This window comes from Tenrec ecaudatus, chromosome 3, assembly GCF_050624435.1.
Source record: "Tenrec ecaudatus isolate mTenEca1 chromosome 3, mTenEca1.hap1, whole genome shotgun sequence".
In the NCBI taxonomy this organism is placed as follows: Eukaryota; Metazoa; Chordata; class Mammalia; order Afrosoricida; family Tenrecidae; genus Tenrec; species Tenrec ecaudatus.
In genome coordinates this window covers 3,292,401-3,317,023 of record NC_134532.1, presented here as the reverse complement: position 1 = coordinate 3,317,023, position 24,623 = coordinate 3,292,401, and the positions used below count along the sequence as shown (strand labels likewise).

General features: G+C 39.0%; 1 protein-coding gene and 1 pseudogene across 2 annotated transcripts in view; both read left to right on the top strand.

The window, feature by feature from the left end:
* PDGFC (platelet derived growth factor C) overlaps positions 1-24,623 on the top strand; it is a 261,841-nt gene that overhangs the window by 166,674 nt on the left and 70,544 nt on the right. For both annotated transcript variants that reach the window (XM_075543636.1, XM_075543635.1), the window contains one exon: positions 14,714-14,894. In XM_075543636.1, coding sequence (XP_075399751.1) covers positions 14,714-14,894 — 181 coding nt within the window. The remainder of the gene's footprint in view (positions 1-14,713; positions 14,895-24,623) is intronic.
* On the top strand, positions 8,195-9,038 carry LOC142443051 (cilia- and flagella-associated protein 300 pseudogene; annotated as a pseudogene).

Sequence of the window (24,623 nt, the reverse complement as noted above, 5' to 3'; positions counted from 1 at the left end):
TGTGTTTCTTGCATGTGGGCTTTGTTGCTTCCCTGCTAGGTGGCCACTTGTTTAACTTCAAGCCTTTAAGACCCCAGATGCTTTATCTTTTGATAGTCGGGCACCATCCGCTCTCTTCACCACGTTTGCTTATGCACCCACTTTGTCTTCAGAGATTATGTGAGGAAGGTGAGTGTCAAAGAGTGCCAGGTTATTAGAACAGAGTGTTCTTGTGTATAAGGAGGCATTGATTAGAGGCTGACTTCTATTTTAATACTTAAGATATAAATATGTGTATATTGACCTATATCCCTATCAGTAAAAATTAATATATGTACATATGTACATGCGTATACCTGTACCACTATCAATAGCTTTTGCCTCCTCTTTCCTTTTTCGACTTCCTTTCACCTTCCTCCTTTCCCACTCTCATGCTCACCCTCCATTCAGCTCTCAGTGATTCCCCAGGGATACATTGCACTTGATCAAACCCCACCAGACATTCTACGTCCTCCTCTCCAGCAATTTTAGATCTCTGATTACCTCCAACTTTTTTATTCACAATCCACAACCCACCTACACCCGACAAAGGCTCTATTATTCTTATATTCTTCTTGAATTACACCTCTACTCTGTCATCAAATGCTGTTTATTTTAATCCATTAATGGACGATATTTGCTTGAATTTTTATGAAGTTTTAAAATTTCTTTCATTTTATGAGTCAATTTGGTTTTAATTTTTTATGTCTAGTATTAGGATTTCAAAGGCTTTTTGATGCAAGATTTAGGGCAACTTTCTTTTTATTACTGTTTTGAAAACTATTATTTTCTAAGTTTTATGATTATTTATGTAAAATTGGAATTACAAGGAAACTTCAAAGAGTTTGTGGGAGAATTCCACTATCTTTCAATTCCATTTTCCATGGACCTTTTAAAGCCCTCTGGTATGTGTTCCTTTGAGTCAGACTCGATTCCACCCTGTGACATTGTATCTTTTTTATTGGTGAGTGTTTGCCATTCTTTTTTGCTCAATCTTCTTACTTTTCTTATGAAAATAAATTTGGGTAATTTACATTTTCTTGTAGAACCATTTCATTTAGATTTTTCAAATTTAATCGGTATTTTGTTGTTATTAGGTAATTTAATTGGTTCTGACTCATAGTGACCTTATGTAAAACACATTTTCATCTGCAATCATCTTCTTCCTCATTCCTGAATTTGTAAATTCTTGTTCCTTCCTACTATCTTTATCTTTTCTAAGAATCCGGGGGAGGGAGGAAATAAAACTGAGGACTGCCACCAAGGGCTCAAGTAAAAAGAAAATGTTTTGGAAATGATGATGGCAACATATGTACACATGTGCTTGACACAATGGATATATGGTTTGTTAGAAAAGTTGTAAGATTCGCCAATAAAGAGATTTTAAAAAAGAATCTACTGTTGATTTTTATACTAAACTTAAAGTAGTATCTTTATTTTTTAATACATGTATTTCAGATTTCTTCTATATTGGTTTTGACCTTACTCTATTTTGCTAATTTTTCTCTTTTTGGTTGAATTTATGCCTTATTTACATGCTATACTTTTATTTAATAATAATATAAGTAAAGTCTAGTGTTTTCTCACCATGTACAAATTAAGTTTATTGTTTATAGATAGTGCCTAATATTTTCAGAAAACTACTCTTTTGAGTTATTTATTCTCACATGTCTGTGTGTCAGGGTTGGCCAGCCCCTAACACATCATCACAGGTCCGGTAGGCACAATTGTACAGCGATAAATAAAGATTATAGTAAAGTCATAGAGAGCATGAGAGATAGAAGAGAATGAAATAATGGAATCAGACACATTTCATGGTAGCATGCTCACCTCAACCTTGCTTGGTGGTCCATGGTTGGCGGGGGGAGAGAGGGAGGGAGGGAGAGAGAGAGAGAGATTTATTGCTAACCAAGGCTTGTATATTCTGTGGGAACATGCAAGCCCCCTAATGACAGGTGAAGAATATGTCACAGGAAAGGCTTGTGCTATAGGTAATATAGTGATGGGAGGGGGTGATCTAGGGGTTCATACACTATTGGAAGAGGAGGGAATAAGGGTATGGATGTTACAGGATGGGCACACCCTAGATTCATGATGGAGGCCTAACTTCACTTAGCAGGTTTGACCTGTTCTCTGGCTCACTATAGGAACCATTATCAGTAGACTGTAAACCCACCCTGCAGAGACCAAATTGATGGCCACAAGTCTTTAGGGAGAAGTAGCCCCTTGTCCTTAACAGCAGGGAGTGAGGCCTACCTCTGGTGAGACCAGACACTAGTCTGGCACCTGACTGCCTTCAGGGAGGTAACTTGACAATCATCTACCATGAGCTGCAAGCAGTATCCATGGTGTAACATATATTTGGGGGAGACAACTTGGGAGAAATCTTTCTGTTTCCCACATCTGTGTAGATTTAAAACTTTCCATAAAGGGTATAGAGTGCCTGAAACTAAACTAATTTTTATCAAACAATTAGCTGTAAAATGATTTTGCACAAATTACCAATTTAATTGATATGCTTTATATGTAGTGGTCCTTGCAGGGTCCCCAATCACTGAGCAAGATTTTAGTCAAGTTGAACAATGATACATACCGTGTCTTCAGTTAGCCCTCACCATAATACAATGACATAGGCATCTTTTATAGATACTAGCCACTGTTACTTGTACCAGAGTCTGGGCTCTATAGCTAGACTGCCAACACTGAACCCAAGTTGCTTAAAATTTCGTATTTAAATCTTCTAATCTATAAAATAGACGCATTGAGAGTATCAGTTTTAGTTATTATTGCAAATGATAAAAGAATTCATATATGAAAAGCATGTTTTCGTGTGGTACCTAGCAGTCACTTACTAAATGAACATTTCCTCCCTGTGTTTCTTTTTTTAAACATGCATTAACACTTGGATAGTTTGTCATCTAAAGGTGGCATCTACGTTAAGGTGTGTATTGTTAGTCACCTTCTGCTATCTTATTGACTTTATTACTTTTCCCAAGAAGCTTCGACTTTCAAGTTCAACATTTATTTGTTGGCATGGTTCCCTCTACCATCAGGTTTGATAATCATGGGGTAGATTTGATTTTCAGGGTTTGAGTTCATCTGAACTCGAAACAGCCTGGTTTGCAGAGTGGTTTCATTTTTATTGAAGGAAACGGAGTATCTGACAATTTAGTTTACCAGTGAATGTATTTATTTGGAATACTTCTTATAATTCTGCTTAGAGTAAGAAAGCATTCCTCATGTCCTCACTGTTTTTTAAATTCCCACAGGAGAATGAAAGTTTTGTCTACAACACCAGACTTGTTTGTTACACATAAAAGAACATAAATCCCCATGGGACCCCTACGGTATGGTAGAGAAAGGGAGCACTTAGCCTGTGTGCACTGTATCATGTTGCCATGAGAAAGTGGTGTTTGATTGGCTAATAAAATAGGTTTAGTAAATCCTTTAAATACTGACGTGGGCAATTGTGCATGCTGGAATTTTATACCTGAGAGTGTATCAGAGGATTACTTTGTCTACCGACTAGTCATCTTGGTAGTATAGATTTCTGAATTTAAGCATGACTGTGTGTGTATGGCTCTTTTATGTGTCAAAATTCCTTGATTACCGCCTTGCTTTAACTGAGCTTTGACCTCCTCTTATGTCTTGTAATATTTTCTCTATGATATTATGAGATACGTTAAAATATGCCGATTTCTGCTATTGATTCCATGGTCTCATAATACACCCCTCCTCTCAAGCCCAGCAAGGGAAAAGGACACATTATTTAAAAAAGACACAAGATTTAATGCATATTTCTTTTTCTACCCCCACTCTACACTCTTAAACAAGTTAAAGGGAAAGATGGGATCAAGTGATAGTTGAATGTTTTGGTTTAATTGTTTTTGCTTTTGTTTATTGTTGTTTTTGTCTATTGATCATTATATAGTAACAGGGAGGCTTGAGAATATTTTCTATGTAAATTGTCTGAATCGATTTTAGATGATCTACAATGTAATATAAGATTTCAAATGTTATTATTTTGTCATAGTATCTTTGAGAAAAGGTACTGCTGCTTTAATTAGGAGGAGAAACTAAACCTTAATAAATAATTATTTTCTCAGTAATTTGAATTTCTGTTCTAATCTTATCAGTGGTTGGAAATGACCATAAAATTTAGTGGTAGATAACTAGGTGTTTTCTAATACGTCATTAAAAAGTAGTGAAATATCTGCTTTACTGTGGAACAATTAGGAATAGATACTAGAGTATAATATTTCATACGTAAAATTCATGGAATGTTTTTAGACCTCCACTTTGCTTAACCTTGGTGAAAAGAAAACCTGTGCATAATTTTTATCTAGTTAAAAGATTTTCACTGGCTCCTTATTCTGCAGTGGACAGCCTATTCCTTCTTCATAATTGGTTCTTAGTCTGGAAAACTCCTCTGAACGCTGTTCACTTTGGGTGGCCCTTCCGGTAAGGAAATACCAGTCACTTAGCTTCCTGCCTCAAAGCAACCAACAAGCCACTGCACTAGGACAAACTGACTGACAAGGGGTGACTAATCCCTATTGTGATAACGTTTTGATATGATATCAAAGTATTACCCATAAAAGGAAATTCAAGTATGTGGACTTCTTTAAAATGAAAATCTTATATTCTATACAACACTGCTAAGAGTTTTGAAGAGTTACGATAGATAAATGCATGTGCTAGACTTGCCTGAACAAGGAAGAATCAATTGCCACCTGTGTACTTTCAAATCCAGAAATGATTATAACAATTAAGTATACTTCATAAATGGCTTCAAATTTAGACAAAAAGTGTTATTAACAATTAATAATGTACACATACCCCTTCCCTCATTTGCAAGATAATATCTGGACTCAATTAGATAAAACCAATTAGATAAAGATTTATTTGTTTAATACACTTTAATATTTTAATCCATATATTCCCATGCATGGTTAAACATCTTTTACAATCTTTTCTAAAGAACTCAAAGTTTAAATAAAACACATAATGGTGTTTCTTGTCCAAAATGTGAAAGAAATTGAACATAATAAAATAACGGTGTGAGGGTTTATTTTAGGTTTCTGATATATGACATTTTTAAATAAGACGCTTTTTCCCTGTTTAAAGGGTTGTTATATTTGTTATTTTGAAAATGATCTTTACAAGTTTTTGACACAATCTGCTTTCAATCTGCTTTAACTTATTGAAAAGACTTCGTATTTACAATAGTAGCCCTTTTAATTTTCACACACTTGTTTTTCTTTTTTTCTTCTCAGTTTTTATTATGAATTGGCTAGACATTTTCAGAGCACGTCAATTTTGCATTCAATGCAAACATACACATTTTGTTCCGTCTCATTCAATGTAGCATTACTGGTGACATCAATTACCCAGTTTGTTCCCTGTGATTCCTGTTTCTAGTCCTCCTTATTTTTTCACCTTTCTAAAATCTGTCTTTACGGAATTCTTGCCTTTTAATCTCAAATGGTCCATTGTTCTAAAATGTGCACACCTCACTATTGTGCTTATTTCCCCCCCTGATAGATCTATTTTTAATTCAAATTTAATTTAATTTAAAATTACATTGCCTGAGCTTGAGGCTGGTGGATTCTGTCACCTTGCATTGCTTGGGTTCGATATCCCATCTGGGATTGCTTCCCTAAACTCCTGTGTTACTGACCCACCCTGCTGTCTGCTGCCTGCCGGGCAGACTCTGCCTGTTTTGCCTGAGGGAAGACTCCATTGTCTGCTTCCTTGACCTTGGACCTAAGCCCCCATCTAAGTTGAAGTACTTTCTGTGTATTAACTGTTCCACAAAAGTGAGTTGAACTGAGGCCTCTGGACTGCTGTATGGACTAATTATCTGTTAGATTCCTCCTTGCTGTATAAATCTACCTACCTATCTATCTATCTATCTATCTATCTATCTATCTATCTATCTATCTATCTATCTATCTACCTATCTACCTATCTACCTAATTACCTATCTAAATTCATTAGTGTTTTGGTTTTGTTTCTGTACAGAACCCTGCCCAACACAGGGAGCTCTTTACTACTGTACTAGAAGGTACAACTTAAGACACTATCCTTCATTTTCCTTGGTGTTATAGTCAGCTAAAAGCCAAACCACACCTCAATCGAAGCCATATAAGAGCCCCCGGAACACAGAGAAAAAATCTCAGGGCCATTTAGAAGAGCATGTCCAACATCACAGTCTGAAGTGGCGGAGGCCACCGAAGCTAGATGCACCAGAGACTGTGGCACAGAGGCTTAGAGGAGCGGCACGGAGTCTGTAGAGGACCTTTTCCTCACCTGGTCCAAGACTATGACAGAATCACAGGTGAGCTGGCTTCCCGGCCGAGAGAGGCAAATGCCAGGGGAACACATGACTAAGACTGAGAACCAGAAATAGATGTGGCTACTGGCTGAAGAAACCAATGGGTGTATCCTTACATTTTTCCTGCTCCTGACTTGAGGAAAGCTATTAAATTCCCTAATAAACCCCATGAACCACGAATATTGTCTGTGGGTGCTGCATGGCCATTACAATGAATGATCAAACCACCATAAATGTAGAGTGGTGCCGGATGAATGGTTGATGCCAGAATAGGTAAAGAAGAATGGACTATGCAGGCCTGTCTTGACCCCAGCCTGTCTTGACCCCATGTCCATTGCTGTATACCACAGTGGCTGTAAACATCCTCTAATAACCAGAATGGGGAACACATGAAATATGAATCTAAGAAAATTAACTGTAACACATAAAAAGAATACATTAAGATTGATCGTCTAGGCATTAGTGAGCTGAAATGGACCAATACTAGATATTTTCAGTCAGACAATCGAATGGTTTACTATGCAAGGAATTATGGATTTAAGGGGAATGGTGTCAATTTCATTGTCAAAAAGAACATTTCAAGCTCAGACTTGATATATTTATGTAATAGCAACATGTCTCTATATCTACACATAACAGTTAATACCGTTATTATTCACATTTACTCACTAACTGCTAAACACAGTGATGAAGCATTTGAATAATTCTACCAACATTTTCAGTGAGTCTGAAACTGATCAAACCTGCAACCAAGAAGCATTGAAAATGACTGGAAGGTGAAAGTTGGGAACACAGGAAATATCAGTAGTTGAAAAATAGGGCCTTGATGATAGAAATGAAACTGGAGATTATACAATAGAATTTTGAGAGGCTGGTGACGATGACCACATACATGGCATGGGCATAACAACATTACAAACGTAAAGAATGTAAACGTGGACCTTCCAGACGGAATTCATGGCAGTGAATTACCTACATCTGTGGTAGGAGACAGTGGACAGCCTGAATATCATCCGCCACACAGATTGTGGAACAGACTCATATTCAAGGTCAGGCTGCATTTGAAGAAAATTAAAACAACTTAAAGAGAACAAAAACACAACCTGAACTCTATCCCAGCTAACTTTCTCAAGAATAGATCTGATACCCTGAATGCTAAGGACAGAAGTACAGATGGGTTGTGGAGTGACATTAGGGAAACCATACGTGTGGAAACCAAAAGGTGTCCATGTCCATTGGGTTGTTATTACATGGAACCCACTCAGCAGTAGCTAAGAGTGGCAATAGGTTAATACGAAGGTATATTGTTTAATAGAGATGTTTATATCTTCACCATGACATTTTAGCTTTTATGAGAACATGTTCATATTGCATTGGAAATGAGCATAAAGAATGATAATTTCACTTTGGGTATACACCAGCAATCTATTACCAGTTGTATGTGTTTTCCCCATGGAGTGATAGTATTTTCTAGTGTGTTTTATTTCCATTGTTATAATTATTTAAATTAGTCCCATATCAGTCATTTCCTCTTATTTTTTGTTTTCTGGTCCATTTTTTAATTCTCCAAAAAAAGGACATTGGCTTTTCTATGTCTTTCCCCCTTTGTATGTATGTAATATTGAGTACTCTAAGAGCAAAATTTTCAAGTGAATTTTTGTTGCGTGCCATATATATATATATTCCTAGGCTTTTGAAAATACTAATTGTACTTATACATTCTTACTTTTGATCAGATTGACTTTTACTTTCCATTGTACTGTGCTTGATGGCTTTGTATGCGACGATGTCACTCCTCAGATATTTGAGACCCTGTGTTCTGTGTCATTATTACTTCAGATGCGACCTCGGGAAAACTTATATTCCCTTCCTTCCAAGGGGACCGCCAGCCAGTCCCACCAATGGTCCCTTCTCAGTAGAATCAGCCACAGGCGTGCGGGTCTCACCAGATCTTTCAGGCCCGTCCCAAGAATGATTTCATTATGGGCCTTTCAAAGCCCCAAATGTTATAATCAATTTGAAATTATTCTCCAATTCTTCTAAACAACAGATTATGTTAGAAACTGAAGTGAAAGAAATTAGAACTAATGTTCCATGCACACAGCTTTCGCTCCCATATTTTAATCGGTTATATCATGAAGATATTGTGCGACGGCGGACATATTGCTGTGTTTAGATTCTTTCTGTGATGCCTTTCTCACTGCTGACAAGTAGAGAAAGATTTTATTAATGGAAGACACAGAAAAATATGAGGTATGCAGTCCGTCAGCGAGAGAAGATCTCCTTTGTCGTCCTTTCAAACACCTTGACCTTGGTGGCGCCCTTTGTCGGTGTGAAGACCTGCTTAATCCATACCTGGAGACAGCAAAGCGTGTCTGTAGGAGTCTGGAAAGAATCGTCACATCAAGAAAATGCACATCACACCTTCGGTCTTTACCATGACAATCTATGGTTCTGCTGGCGTGCGCCAGCCTTCCAAAACTCACCACACAGACGAATTCTCTTCCTTGCGGACTTCTTCGTCTTCATTTCTTCTTCCACAGCTGTGGTTTGGGAGAAATGTCCTAACAATGCAATTTCCGATTATGCGAATCTACCATTCTTTATTCAAAATCCATCGAATTTTATTTTAGTTCTGTCTCGGCAAACATTTACTTTACAACTTAACTCAAGTAGAATATAAAGAGCTTGCTTAGAGCAGAAGAAAACAAATGCTAAGACGCTTTTAAACTCACGTAGGACACTAACACGGAAACCTACGCTGTCCCTAAAAAAACCTATGCTGGTAGCACCCGTAGCATTTTTACAGAATCATAAGGAATTTAAAAAAACTAGTTCATGTGTGTTGCATTAACAACTCAATCAAGTTTTCAGTTTTCCATTATATTCTATGATCTAATTACTTCTGTAACAGAAAACTTCACATCTCTACCACTGATTATTAATGTGCGCTGCCGTTATTCTTAAACTTGAGCTTCATTTAATTCCATTTCTTAATTGCATAAATGTTTATATCTCTGAAGCTTGAAAATATAGTAATCGTTGGATAGATTGTACCACTGAGAAGTCTCAATTTAAAAGAAACAATTTTGAAGGTCACGGTAAACTTCTAAAAATCATACGATACATTAAAAATGACATTAAAATGTAAAAGCAATTAGTAGTATTTGCTAGTATCAGTCCGTCTACATTTCCCCTCTGATAGCTGTGATTTCACAATTTTATGTCCTTCATAGTTACTATGGTTACTGGAGACATCTTGGCTTCTTGAGAAAAAGTTACCATCTCGCTTATTTTATCTAAAATATTCCAGTTCACTGCCTTGTGGATTGTAGGGGTTTCGAATTTTGAAACCTCCAGTGGAGAGCAAATAAAGGAAGCAATCCACGTGTGAAAGAAGGAAAGAAGAAGATGATGAACGCATAGGATCTTGTTTTTGTTTTTCTTTTTGTTTTCAGCGAGCAAGATCATGTCCCATCTAATGGAAGCAGTTTCCCTTTGGCCTTAGTCCAAGGCGCTGTGCATGAACGAGAGCCCAGTGTTACGATGGGTGCTACCTGAGAAAGCACTGCGCCAGGTGCTTGGGCTAAAGCAATACAATTGACATGTGTCCCTCTAGACACCTTGTCTCCTGAAGATGACCCCACTTCTGACGTTCTAAACCTTTAGAGGCACGTCAACGCTAACAAAAATGAATATTTCTAGATCTTCAAATAAAGAACGGAGGGGGTAGGAGATCCAGCTTTTTTCTGTATGTGTGGTTGTATAATTCCATTTACCAAACTATTGACTCTAAAATTGTAAAGAAATTTTAAGCTTATTAAATCTGCACCTACGTACTACCACATCAGGCCTACAGACTCTTCTAATGTGGTACTATGAAATATCGAGGCCTTGTGATCTGCACGTAGTCTTCTGAACTGATGTCCAGCTACTTCTACGGTTCCCATTCTCAATTCGCTGTTGGGCATGCCTGGCCTCTTCCTCCTTCTATTAGTCTTGGGCCTGGTACTTGTCACTGGAATGGATCGCCATTTCCCTCCCTTTTCGCCCCTGGTCCATTGGTATTCCCTACCAAAGCAAATGTCAAAGCCTTTGTAAACTGACCCAAATCTCACTGTATAAAATTACACAGAGTTCCACAATATTTCTTCTGTACTCTGATTAGAGCGCATGCAATGCGTTTTATGGACCCCGACCCCAAAGATTCTATAGTTTCATCTTTATATCATGAGGCTCTGGCTTAGCACTTTGCACAAAAGTCGATGCTTTACAAATACTGGCAGAGGTATTGCTCAGGCCTGAAATTCCTCAAATGAGCAGCAGTGGAAATCCAGGTCAGATAGGTTTACCTACCAAGCACAGAGCAAATGGTTACTCTGTGAATAGAACCTTTGTTTCCCGTGTAAACAATCTCTGCATAAAACCTGCCCTTTGATAAAAATGGTAATCATCAACTTTGGTATCAATTATATCTAGAATAGCCGTCTAGAGCCACTGTGCCTAGAGGCTGCTGTGTTTCTTTTCACCTCAACACACACACACACACACACACACACACACACACACACACACCCCACAACTTTCAAAGTGGTTACGCAGGCTGGTTTGCACATCTGCAGTTTATAGCCCTGAGCTGTCATATGATATAACAAAATCTTTCTCTCCACTTGGTGTTTGGGTTTCTTTTTCATTGTTTCCAACTCCCGAGGTTACGTTAAAGGAGAGATGTGTGGGAGATGGGTGTGAGGGATGCAAAGTGAAAGTTGGGGGGAACTATTGAATGTCAAGTGCACGCCAGCAGTATGTTAGGCGCTGCACATGGAGTGCCCTGATTTTCCTTTCTCAGAACATCCCTGAGAGGTCAGTAGCATTCAGCCTCAATTTACAGATGAGAAACATGAGGTTGAAACTGGTTGAGTTACATTCCACCGGTGAGTTATATGGATACCTCTTTAGAAGAATGATTTAGAAGAAAAATGAGCTCATTATATATGTGCCATTTTTCAACTCTTTTTTTGCCATTTACTGAATACTACATATGAAATTTTAAAAATTTATTGTCTCCTATTTACTGAATTAAGATTTCTCATCTACCAGTGATTTTCACCTAAATGACACTGTCCTTTTAAAAGAAAAGTTTTGAATGTTCTCTTCAGTATTGTGAAAAAACCACTTACGTAGAAGTTGTCATCTAAGCAAAGACACCAAACGCCCCCAAAAGCAAACCCATTGTCATTGTATCAGTTCTGATTCATGGCGACCATTTAGGCCAAGCCGAAGAGCCCCTGAAAGTTTCCAAGGCTGTGATTCTGTACACGAGTAGAAAGCCTCATCTGGGTCTCTCAGAACATACACACACAGTTGGTTTAAAATAAAGCTAACGGCCCATGTTTATAAAGGAGAAACAATAACAAAATATGCACCTGCGGCCATTAAATTGATTGTGACTCTTAACACCTGTGGGACCGAGCAGCGCCCTGCTCCATGGGGTTTCAGAAAGTGTCGCTCTTCATAGTGCAGACGCTTCATCTTCCTCCCACAGAACAGATGATGAGTCAGAACAGCCAGACGTGCCATTTCGGCCCAAATCTTAACAATGGCAAAGTAATATACATCAAGTAATATGTATGCCAATGCTTAAATGTTCATGCACGATTATACAGGAGGAATATAAGAAAATAGATATTCGCATCTTTTCAGTAGTCATTTTGAATTTGACTGAGAGAAAAGCTAATGTGGCTGTGTTTAACCGTGATGCAAAACTTGCTTCTGTTACTATTGGCTACGTGGTCTTCCAAAATGATAACTATTCTTAGTAAAATTCCAAAGAGAATACTTCCTTCAGGTCATGTGGTAGCTGAATTTCAACACCATTTTTATTGTATAGATTTAAAAAACAATTTTTGTGTGAGACATATTTGGATTTATATGCACACCAGTGTAGGATCAGGCAGGGATAGATGAAAACAGAAATTTCACCTACATGAATAATATATTTGGAACATATCAGGATTATGGGACGGATGTTTGACAGATATTGAGATTCCCTCATCCTTGCATATGCCATTTCAATAATATTGTTAGGTAGTGCAGTAAAATTCTTCTATGCATGTCTTTGTCATCCCCACCAAATGATGGGGTGGAATCATTGCGAACTGGGTGTGTGAAACGCTGAGTGCATTGGTCAGTTTTGCTATTTCTCTTGGTGTAAGAGCAAGTGCTTGTAAGTTCCCTGTCTCAAGTGGTGGAAGTGCATAGATGTACCAGAGCCCTCGGTGCTGAGATCCTGAAGCGTGGCAGCTTCCCAGCCCGCAGACAAGGCAGAGGCCAAAGGGCCAAGTGACTGCTGGCTGCGAAGAAATGCTACTGTGAATAAGACTACATATCCTTAAGGATTTGTTGCTCCTGACTTGTGGTAACCTGTCCATTTCCCTAATAAACTTTTAACGATGTGAGTATTGTCTGTGAGTTCAGTGCGGCCATTGCAGTAGATTTTTGAATCTAGCAGGTGAGCATGCCACCCACTGGAAGGATGTTAACCCATCCCATCCTTAATCCTGACTTGTTAATCAAGGTCACCCCAAGGTCATCCTTACAGGTAGAGGCGAGACTTACTTTCACTCTCCCATCTTTTTTTTTTTTTTAACCAATTCTTATACTGGCCACTCCTTCCATGGCATTCTCTACTTCTTTGCTATGTTTAATCATTCATTACAAATGTCATGCATAACTCACAAATCATACTTAGAGTCAATGCATTATTACCGAGGAACTAGCAGGGCACAACTTGAAATCAGGATCAACAGACCACACCTTGTGATGTAGATTCGGAAACATGAGCAAATTCCATAAGGCTCCCTTGAAGCACATCCCCCCTTCAAGGCTCCCTTGAAGAGAGCACATCCCCCCCGTCAGTGCAGGGAGGCCACTCCATCTCCTAACGTACCAGCAAGCTGGCTCTTCTTTCAGTCGAGCACACCCGCTCCTGGTTGTGCAGGCCTCCTCTTAGCTCTGGCTGTCCCCTCGGTGTAGGCCGCATCTTGGCCCCCATCAGAACAGGTTGCTGACCCCCTGCCACCCATCACCACCAGCGAGGCTGCAGGGCCCCTTCAGAGCCTGTCGCGGTGGCTCTGCCACTGGACCACTTCTGGCCGTGTCCCTGCCCTCATTGTTACAGCTCATGGCCCAGAGTTACATCCCTTTCAGAAAGTTTCTGGCCTCTTTTTCACTGCTTCCCTGCTTTCTCTCGCCTTTGCTTGCCCCTCATTGCTTCCAGTTTGCTGCCTGAAAACCCTCTGTGAGATAGACCGCATGCACACGTGCACTCCAGGTCAAGTCCACGGCATTGACCCATGCCATGGATCGATCACCCTTGTCTTGAGCATTAATTAGTCCCTTCTCCTTAGGCCACAGAAACTTAATTGTTTAGTAGGCTTTGGATACCTTATTTGCATAGCATATTAATCAAATCAATCCCTGCCAGGTGCATAGCTACCTCAGGGCAGACCACAGCCTAGGACCAGCAAAAAGTATCAATTCAAGAAATTTACAGCTTTTCCAGGAATGTTACCAACTCTCCAGGGAAGAGAAACTAGAGCAAAGGAAACTGCTAAGGGTTGAGAAGTAAAACAAAGCACATTCCAGCTGCTTTTCCCAAGATTTAGGGCAAAGCAACTCATGTATCTACAAGGGCTCTCACTGCTAATCACTGATGTGAACATTCTTAACCCAAAGCGTCTGTGTTAATAAACCATAATCATATATTCCTTGTGCTTAAGACGCTGTGTGAAATAGAAATGCTGGGGAATCTATGTTTTGTATGGGCATGTGGTCTTAAGTAACTGTGACAGGTGGTCACTTATCTGGTGAATATTCAGAACAAGTGCTTATCAAAAGGAGAATGGTAACAGTGGCCGGAGGACACCTGGGAGATTTCAGAGAGGCAGTAGAGGACAAAGTGAGCATTGCAGGGTATGTGCATATTCAAACGGGTTTGCATCCCAGATGCAAGTACTGTCAGAAAGCAATAGCAATAATAATGCACATTAAAAGTTGGAATAAATTATGCCCATATCATACTTGAAAATTATTACATTGAAAATGTAAATAAATTACCAATCAGATAGGGTACCTCCATTCAAAATAGTAAGTTTTGAGATGACTAGCTGATAATTTAGTGCTTGATAACTCCTATTTCTTAAAATGGGAATATGATTTTAGTGAGTGCCTGACTTCCATTTGGGAATGTTACCTTTATCCAGTTGGCCTCCAGACTAGGTCATTGCTGTGGATAACAGACAGGAAGACTGTGAATCCACAGACAGGTGAATCTGTCTTTTTTCTCTGTCATTCCAGGTACGATTTTGTAGAAGTGGAGGACCCCAGTGACGGAACTCTTTTTGGACGTTGGTGTGGCTCTGATACTGTGCCAGGAAGACAGGTTTCCAAAGGAAATCAAATCAGAATCAGATTCGTTTCGGACGAGTATTTCCCTTCTGAACCCGGGTTCCGGATCCACTACACCCTCGTCCCACCAGTAAGTGCGATTTCAGAGCTGTGTTTTGATTGAGTCCATTATTTGTTGACTTTCCCTTTCAATGGGAAGGAAACAACAACAAAATCCTTCTATGGGGCTTGGAACTCTCCTCATCCCCTGCCACCCAGAATTCAATTTAATACGAAGACTTTAATTCAGCCACCGTAGATGGTTGGCAACATGAAATGCCACCTAATGCAATAAAATATGATGTGTATTTTTCTCAGAGCTGGGGAGTTTTAGCATCTCTTTTCTCCAAATGATTATCCGGATTTTTCATGAGAATTTAATTTCCACTTTTAAATCATGAGAAAATGTGTTTCTTGCTAAATCTTTAAACCTTCTGGCACTATTGTCAAAATTTGAACTCTATAATATTTTCCTCGATTCATCTCAAATTTGTATATTTAACTTTTAACTATAATTTTAATTTTAAATTGATCCAAGAATTTTTCTTAAATGTCACTAATGGTATTTTGCTAAATATCCCTCTTACTTTAAAGATATAAATTTTGAAGGTTGGGTTACTCTCGAAGTCTTTTTAAAACCTTATATATATTTGAAATTAATACATTTCAGAGGAATAGGGCAAGCTCTGATGGACATCAATAATATCTTAAATAAATCCATGTATGTAGTACCTTAAAAGTGCATTTTGGGGGCAATATTTAACTTCCCCTTACTCCAAGTAAGGTGGCATCATTCTCTTCTGAACAAATAAAAAATTATCTCATATATGCTACACACAAGTGTGATTAAAGAAGTACAAAAATTTTATTTTTTTCCAAATCAATTTATGAATAAAATGCACTTTCAAAAATTACTTGCCTCAATTTCCCTAGTCATTTTGATGTTTATACTTTCTGAATAACCTTCATAGTCTAGTACTGGTGATGCTGTGGGATAAGAAATGGGCTGCTAACCACCATGTCAGGAGTTCAGACCCACCAGCTGTGGTGCAGGGCAAAGATGAGAATGTCTGCTTCTATAAAGATTTACAGTCATGAAACCCTGTGTAGGTCCCTTATGATTGAGAATTGACTCAGAAGTTTTGCTTGGTTAGGGGGAGGCGGGGGTTTGTGCCCAGAAAAGGAGAGTTTTGACATCTTGCTGGAATTCTACTCATTGTAATTAAATTGTATTTTTCCTACTCGTCCAGTCAAGTTTACAATGAACTTTGCCAAAGACTATGGTCGATGTGCCTCGTTCTTGGAGATGAACTCTAAAGCCTTGGAAATTTGCCAGTGGTTAAAATGTCTTTGATGGGGGTGCAAGACCACAGCGACATAACAGGCTGTGCTAAGGAAGTGTCAGCTAAGAGATGCTGGCCAGGCCAGAAAGAGCCACCAGGGAAATTCAACCTCTTGGGAGCAGTGTGTCTTGGAAGCTGAATTCAGGCACTTCAAAGGAGCCCAGTACCAAAGCTCTGCTGCCCACTGAATTTCCATGGTCTCTCTGCTTGGTGGTAGACATCACTGCACGGCCCTTTATGATTCATGAAAGCTCTTCATTTTTGTCCTTTTTGCTACATTGGAACTGTAATCTAACACTTTCCTGAGTTCTGTACATTGTACTAAATTCATGATTGGATCTGAAGGAATGGGGACTTCCTGTGGAGCAGAGTGGGGTGCCGAAATGACCTCTGAGCTGACTGCTGCCAACCTCATGTGGAGAGAGGAACTCCTTGAATCTGGAGTCAGGCGATCAGAAGGGAAGTTTAGGGACTCTCGGCTTGTAGCTGGCATCTGAAGCCTGGGCAGATTTGGCAGACCAAAGTACTGTGCCCTTTAATTTCTGAGTCCATGCTTAGCCCCAGATGACTAGGAGAAGAGGAAGACTTACTGACTGGTGTCTGTTTTGCTAATCTAGTGCTGCTGTAGCAGAAATCGAGGTGGATGGCTTGAGCAATCAGAACTTTATTATCTTACAGGGCAGTAAGCTAGAAGTCTGAATTTAGGGCAACAGTTTCATGGGAAAGCTTTCCGTCTGTCTGAGCTCTCAAAGAAAGCCCCCAGACTTACTGCCATCAAGACAATGCTGACTCATACCAACCCTATAGGACAGAAACCTAGAAGTCCTTACAGGGGTAGAAAGCCCTGTCTTTGTCCCCTGTCCCCTGTACAATCCATCGTATCATGAGTCTTCCGCTAGATCTAGGAGTGTCTCAGCACAAAAACCCCCAGTCAAAAGGAAGCACTCTACTCCTGGTGCTCTCACTGTTGGCCTTATCTCTACTCCCCACCCTTTCATTGGGGGAAAGATGACACTGTCTCGTCTCAGATATTCACAGCCTTGGAAGCTCAGCATAGGATCACTGTGAGTCAGAATCAGTCAGTGACAGTGGGGCTTTGATTCACGTTAAACTGAAAATTCATATTTTGATTACTTAAACTCAAGTTAGTAGAGTGCCATTTAAAAAACATCAAAAGAAGGGATTTTATACATTTATTGAGAATATTTTTAAAATAAATTTTCATTTAGCAATAAAATTATTTGCTACGCACAAGTGAAGTTAAAAAGGTTTCCTCTAAAATTTGACATTAATTTAGATTGTACAACCTCGTCAGTATTCTCAGTTAAACTCTTTGCCTTCATGTTGGTTCCAACTCATGGCAATTCTGGCGTGTCAGAACACTGCTATGCTCTATAGGTTTTTCCATGGTTGGTTTTCCATAAGTAGAACACTGGAGCTTTCTCCCCTGGAGTCTCTGGGCAGACTTGAACCTACAACCTTTTGATTAGCAGTCCTGCACTTAGCTGCTTAGCCATTCACACCACCCAGGGTATCTATAAATTATTTAAGGTATGTTCACATCCATCAAATATTTTGCCTATATAAATTCTTCAAATTATCATCCTTATGATTATACTCAACAGTTTTCTGTCTTTTTAAGGTAATATTTTTACAGTGACCTAAATTTATGAATTTATTGATTTATTTTTAGCCAAGTTGGTTTGGGAATTCTTTTCTTCATTGTCACATGGTGATTGGGCCCACATTTTCAATTTGGGGAACAGTCCATTTAAGGTGTTTAAACACTTAGGTATGAAACCAAATTTACAATATTTGATTGTGTGTGTGCTTTGAATTCAAATAGTATGATTGCATAGTTTTATTTCCCTTAAACTTGTGACAAAAATTAATTCGAATAGAAAAATAAATATACATTATTTATATTTAAAAGGAATCATGATTCATATTATATTAATTTAGAAGTATATAAATAATAATTTACTCTTGAACCACAGATTAATAGGTAAAAGCTAAAATGTGCATGTGTCACTAATAAGGGTGTCTTGCTTTGAATTTATGACCCTCTGGGTTATCTGGTTTTTCAGCTCAAGGGGTTGTTTAAATGTGACATAATACATAAAGATAAAGCCAACTAGCTTAGTCTGAATACATTACAGACTTTCAGTAAATACTTGAGTTCTAAAGGATCAGGCAGTCTGTTTACCCAGCTTACCTAAGAGAAGATGTAATGGTAAATGATTCTTAATCTGTGAATGCTTATCAGGTTCGTCATCTTTGTGATGAGCTTAAAAACTGTGTCTTCAGTGCAGTCACCACTCACTCTACTGGCTAAAGGGGACTTAGTGACTAGATTGCGTACGGCAAAGTTGAAGGGTTAAACCCAACTATTCCTAGGGAGGAAGATTATGGCAGTCTGCTTCAGGACATATTTGCACCCTTGAGAAATGGTATGGTCAGAATGAGTTAAAATCTACCAGAAAGCAATACTTTTCCTCTTGATTATAAAAGACTACCTCCTAGATTTGACCTTCTACCAAATACTGTGACCGAGACCAGATATGGCATCTGAGAGACTTTAGGAAAAATATAGTCATGGATTTCAGAACTGAAATTAAATTCATTACCTTTTTAAATGGCTGTTGAAATAGTTTGATAAGTTGTAAATATTGCAGGGAAAGAAAAATCAGGCTAAAACAGCATCGTGGGCTGCTGTCAAGTGATGCTTGAACCAGCCCACAGGCAGATATTAGGTTGGCCTGTGGGGCACTGCAGAAAATGAACACAGGTGGAGAAATGACACAGGCAGGTCAAACGTTAACCTGCTCTCTATCTAAGGAAAAAAGAGCATGGAGCTGGAAATAAAGGACCAGAGAGGTCAAGTCCTATACTGCTTAGTAGGTGAGTTTTGTGATTCCTTGCTGAGGAGTACATTGACATCAATTTTGTAATCTTGTACATTTTGATTCTCAGGAGTTTAAATGTACTTTGATAGTTTTACCTTGCATTTCTTCTTCAATGTACTTTGTTTTGATCCCAGAATCAATCTCTATATATGGCTGCACTTACGGTACTCTTATTAACAGTCTGCAGAAATGTAAGCTTTGATGATCAAAAATTTGCCAAGTGAACAGATTGTAAGCTTTTTAGAATATTTAGTTATTGGTATATATTGCTAAATGAAATATTTTTAAAATTTCTCTTTCCCCATATCCTCAAGACACTACTAGGACAATAATGTGTTGGTTTTGTCTATGTACCCAATGAATAAAAACATAAGGGAAGGTGTGCTAGTCTCGGTTGACTTGAGAAACAAGTTCATAGACACTCATATGTGTATAAGAAAGAGCTTTATATACAAGAGCAATGCAATATTGAGAAGACCTCTCAGCCCAATCCAGATCAAGTCTCTCAGTTTGATATTAGCCTATATGTCTGATACCAATCTATCAATTCCTCTTCAGACTCACGCAACACATGCAAGGACGCCAAATAAAGGAAGATCACAGGCCAGTGGGTGGAGAGCCTTGTGGATCCAGTGGCGGTGGGAGCATCTCAATGCTGCCAGGGGTTTCCACATGGCTCCTCCTGCTCCAGGGTTCTAGCTTTTAGCTCCATGTGGCTTTGCTGCCAGAAGACAAAGCAGAGTCTGTGCGCATCTGGCCTCCAGTGAGCTATTTATCTCCGTGGTAGCTCCAAATAAAGTCATCAACCCATGACCTGATTGACTGGCTAGATTTACCCCTTCCCAAATTGACACCAGATTATGTAACTACCACAATAGGTTTTCCTGTTAGACGGTTCATTTAAATCTCTTGTGGCATTTGCAAAGATCTTTCTAAGCCCTTCTATCACTTATGTTTTTATGGTGGTTTTTATGGCCAAGGATGAACTTCTTAATAGCACACATCCACTATCCTTGAGGCAATAGACTCACTGGTTGCAAAATAGGACCTTAGGGGCCTCTGACCATCATGGTGACCTCATTTGTAATGATAAAAACAGTAGAGTCCTACATTCCTGCTATGAGGTTCGTTACTATGTATCTAGCATTGTGCAAGACACATTTCAGTTGCTTCTGAATATTTCATTGAAATGTAGCCATTTCCTTTCAAAAACTCAAAATTCACTGCTAGTGAGCCCATGCTGACACAGCGACCCCCTGTGGCTTTCTGAGACTACAATTGTTTAGAGTACAAAGCACAGTCTTCTGAGAGCTGCTGGTGGCTTTGAACAGTCTGCTGTACAGCTCACAGCCCAGTGCTTAACCATTACACCATGATTGTCCTTTGGAATTTGTAAAAAACGAAGGTCAAGCTGCAGTAACTTCTTATGTATTGACATTGCTATTAATGACCATGAAGCTGACTCCAAGTCATAGTGCCGCATGAAGAAAGCATGGAACATTGCCTGGGCCTACACTAGCTTCACAGCCCTTGCTATGTTTTAGCCCATGTTGCAACCTCTTTTGAGAACCTTTCTCGTTTTCAATGGCTCTCGACCCATGATGTCCTTTCCCGGGGCCCCGACCCTCCTGATAACATAATCAAATGATCTGAGATGAATTCCCACAATCCTTTCTTCTTAAGAGCATTCTGGCTGTACTTGTTTCAAGACTGATTTTTTTTTTGTCTTGCAATAGGTCTGCATTCTCAAACAGCATCATGATTTAAATGCAGCAATTCTATTGTGGTCTTCCTTGTTTATTGTGCAGCTTTCACATGTATATGAAGTAATTAAATGACCATAGCTGGGGTCCTAGGTGCCTTCCTCTTCAAAGTAACATGTTTGCTTTGAATACTTTGAAGGTTTCTCTCTTTCTCTCTCTTTTTAACAGATGATCTGCCCCATGAAATCTGTCCTTTGATTTGATTTTAGAAAGCTCTACTCAAAAAAAGAAAAATGAAGTTATACTCAATTAATATGGCCCTCGCAGTGATAACCCTTATATGATATGTCAGAATTCTAGATTTTATTCTCCTCTGGCTATAGTCCAATTTTGGAGGCCATTATCTGCTAACAAGCGGGAATAGGATGAGATTGAGTTCTGACCTGAGTGATAGAATGAATTGGAGCACTGGCTTTAATGGTTATCTTGGTTCCTGTCGATTATAATCGGTGTGAGGAATGATATGCTATAGCTGAGAGAAAGCTGAATCTGAGTGACCTGGGAAAAGTCTAACTGATTAATAGGAGTCCATTGCCTGCTGAAACATCTTGCCAGAGGCTTTTGGGGAATATATGCATAAATAAAATACAGCCTAGAGGTGGAAGAGAGATGGTTCTACTTGGGTGAAATTTGATTGCACGGTGTAACCCTAGGATTCCCGTCTGCAGTCCTGCTGCATATAAAATGAGCCCACCGAACAGCAGAGGCTGTGACCTCGTCACCAGTAAAAGCCAGGAGTGGACTGCATCTGGCTTACCCGGGCCTCACCTTCAGATTTCGGACTGAAGCGCACCCACCAGCTCTTCAGTGAGTGCCATTTCCTTGAACTTCCGTGACTTCTATGGGACACTCCAGTGGATGGTAGAACCAAGGAGGCGAGGGAGCATACTCGAGGGGCGAACGGAGGGTGGGAATGAAGCAGACTAGCATCTTGTAGGAGCTGGACTCAGGACGCTTTCAATCTCCAACTTCTTGGGACCCACACTCAAACAAACCCATTGTCATCTAGTTGATGCCAACTCATAGCAGACACAATAGTATAGGGTAGAACTGCCGCTCTGGGTTTCCCAGACTATAACTCTTTACAGAAGTAGGAAACCTAAACTGGTGGTTTCCCACTGCTGACCTTTTGGATCGCAGCCAATGTGTAACCACTCTGCCACCAGGACCAGTTTGCTATGAATTCTTATCAAAAACATATTATTACCACACAGAACAACTGCAAACTTTTCTTCCTTTGTCTTGATGTTGCGTATTAGCACAGTTATGAGGATTCCCCCATCCCGTATATTGAGGTATAAAACATAGTGAAGTCTTTGATCTTCATCTATAAGTGCTTCAAGGTCTCTTGCTTATAGCAAGCAAGATTGCGACATCTGCATATTGTAGGCGTTATGAACCTTTCTCCAATCCTGAGGCCTGATTTCCTTTATTAAGCTGAGTTTTTCATATTATTTGTTCAGCACACAGATTGACAAAATATGGTAAAAGGATATACCCCTGATATGCATACTCCCTGATTGCAAATCATGCAGTATTCCCTTATTCTGATATTGGTCTATGAATATTCCATTTGAGCTCAAATAATTGTTCTGGAATTCCCATTCTTGGCAGTGCTTTAATAATAGGTTAAGACGAACCCAATCAAATGGCCTGTTTTCCTCAATAAACACTGGTACTTTTCATACTCTCTGCTTCCAGTCAAGATCCATCGGACATCAGCAGAAATCCCTTCCACGTCTTCTTGATCAGGTGTGCATTTCTGGCAGTTCTCTGGGGATGGATGTAATGCTGCCACCATTTTTAATTGTCTTCAGTGAAATTTTATTTGAGTGTGATAATAATGAGATTGTTCAATATCTTTTAATGTATTGACTCACCCTTCTTTGGAATAGACACAAATATGAATCTCTTCCTGTCAGTTGGCTAAATAGCTGCCTTCCAAATTTCTTGGCATTGCCAAGTGAATGCACCTCATATTGTATCCATCCATGTAATGAAACATCTGAATTGATATTTCTTTAATTCCTGGTACCTTCCATTTTGCTCATACCTTCAATGTAAGTTGGCCTTCTTCCTTCTGGACTATGAGATCGTGATTATATACTACCTCCTGAAATAGTTGATCATCAGTCAATTATTTGATACAATGACTCTGCGTTTCTTCCATCTTCTGTGGATGGTTCCTGCATGATCCAACCTTTTGCCCTTGGTGTTACTCTTGGTGTCATGGCGTCAGCTCTGAGCCGTAGCACCCATGTGTCCAACAGGAGGAAGCACTGGCTGGTCCTGCATCATTTTCAAGTCCATTGTTCCAGTCACTATGAATGCATCTCCTGGAGATTCCTCCTTTTTATCAATGACCCGCCACTTTACCAAGCCTGATGTCATTTTCTTTGTAACAAACCCTAGATTCTACCCATAGAATTCTTCAATGTTGCAATTCAAGACTTGAATGTTTTCATAACTTCTCTCAGCTTGAGAAATGCCAATCATCATCTTCTCTCTTGTTTTTAATTCTAAGTCTTTGTCCATTTCATCATAATACTTTGTTTCCCCAAATTGCCTGTGAAATGTTCTTTTCAGCTCTTTTATTTCATTTCTTCCTTTTGTTTTGGCTATTCTATCATTAAGAGTAAGTTTCAGCGTCTCCTCTGATATCCATATTTGTCTTTAATTCTCCTTTTAATTACCTTTTAGTTTCTTCACATGTGATGGTCTTGATGGCATCACACAATTTTGTCTGATCTTATTTCATTAGTATTTAATCTTCCAAATAGTTTCCCAAAGTACTCTCTTAATTTAGGTGAGATGTACTGAATATTGGCTCTTGTGGACTTATTTTAATTTTCTTCACCTTCAACTTGGACTTGCATATGTATAACGGATAGTCTGTTCTGACGTCTTCCTCATCTTTTTCTGATTGATAGTGAATTCTCCCTCACCCCTTTCCACTGATATAATTGATTTCATACCTGTGTATTTTACCTATCAAGGTCCACATGAATAGGAAATTACAGTGTTGGAAAGGGTATTTACAATTAATAAATTGGTAATAAATTCTATCATGTGATATCTAGCATCATATATATCAAGTCTGTGTTTCCAAATACTTGTCATTCTTCTTTGATCAGCTTCAGACTACAGACATTGATCTAAATTTTCAGTGTTTTCCATCTCTGGCTTTAGTGGTTTGTTTGTAAATTTGTGTAATAGTTGTATATACTGCTCTTTTTAGGTGTATGTCCATTATCCTATCATTGACTAAAGGATGAAACTTGCAATGTTCATTTTGATGAATGTAATGCAGTTTTCTTCAACTTGTCATTCTTAGTGAACTATATGATTTCTGACTCACAGTGGTCACTGCGGCCCATTTTCATTCACGAATGCCTAGGATATGGGCATCTGTGTGTTCCATTTTGTTCTTGACAGTGTCTCTCACCATCCTGGATTGTGCTTCATGCATTCCTTCTTCTGATGTGCATAATCCTTTCTTCTCATTTTGAGAAATGCGATCTCAGCAAATCAACGTACATCCAAGTCACCAATGTAACCTCTCGAGAGTAGTTCTTCCTTAGTCATTTTGAGTACCTTCTAACTTGGGGGATCATTTTCAATGGCGGGTTTCTTTTTTTTTCTTTCTTTTATATCATTTTATTAGGGGTTTATACAACTCCTATCACAATCCATACATCCATTCATTGTGTCAAGCACATTTGTATATTCGTTGCCCTCATCATTCTCAAAACATTTGCTCTCCACCCAAACCCCTGGAATTTTCTAGCTAAAATTTTAGAATGTGATT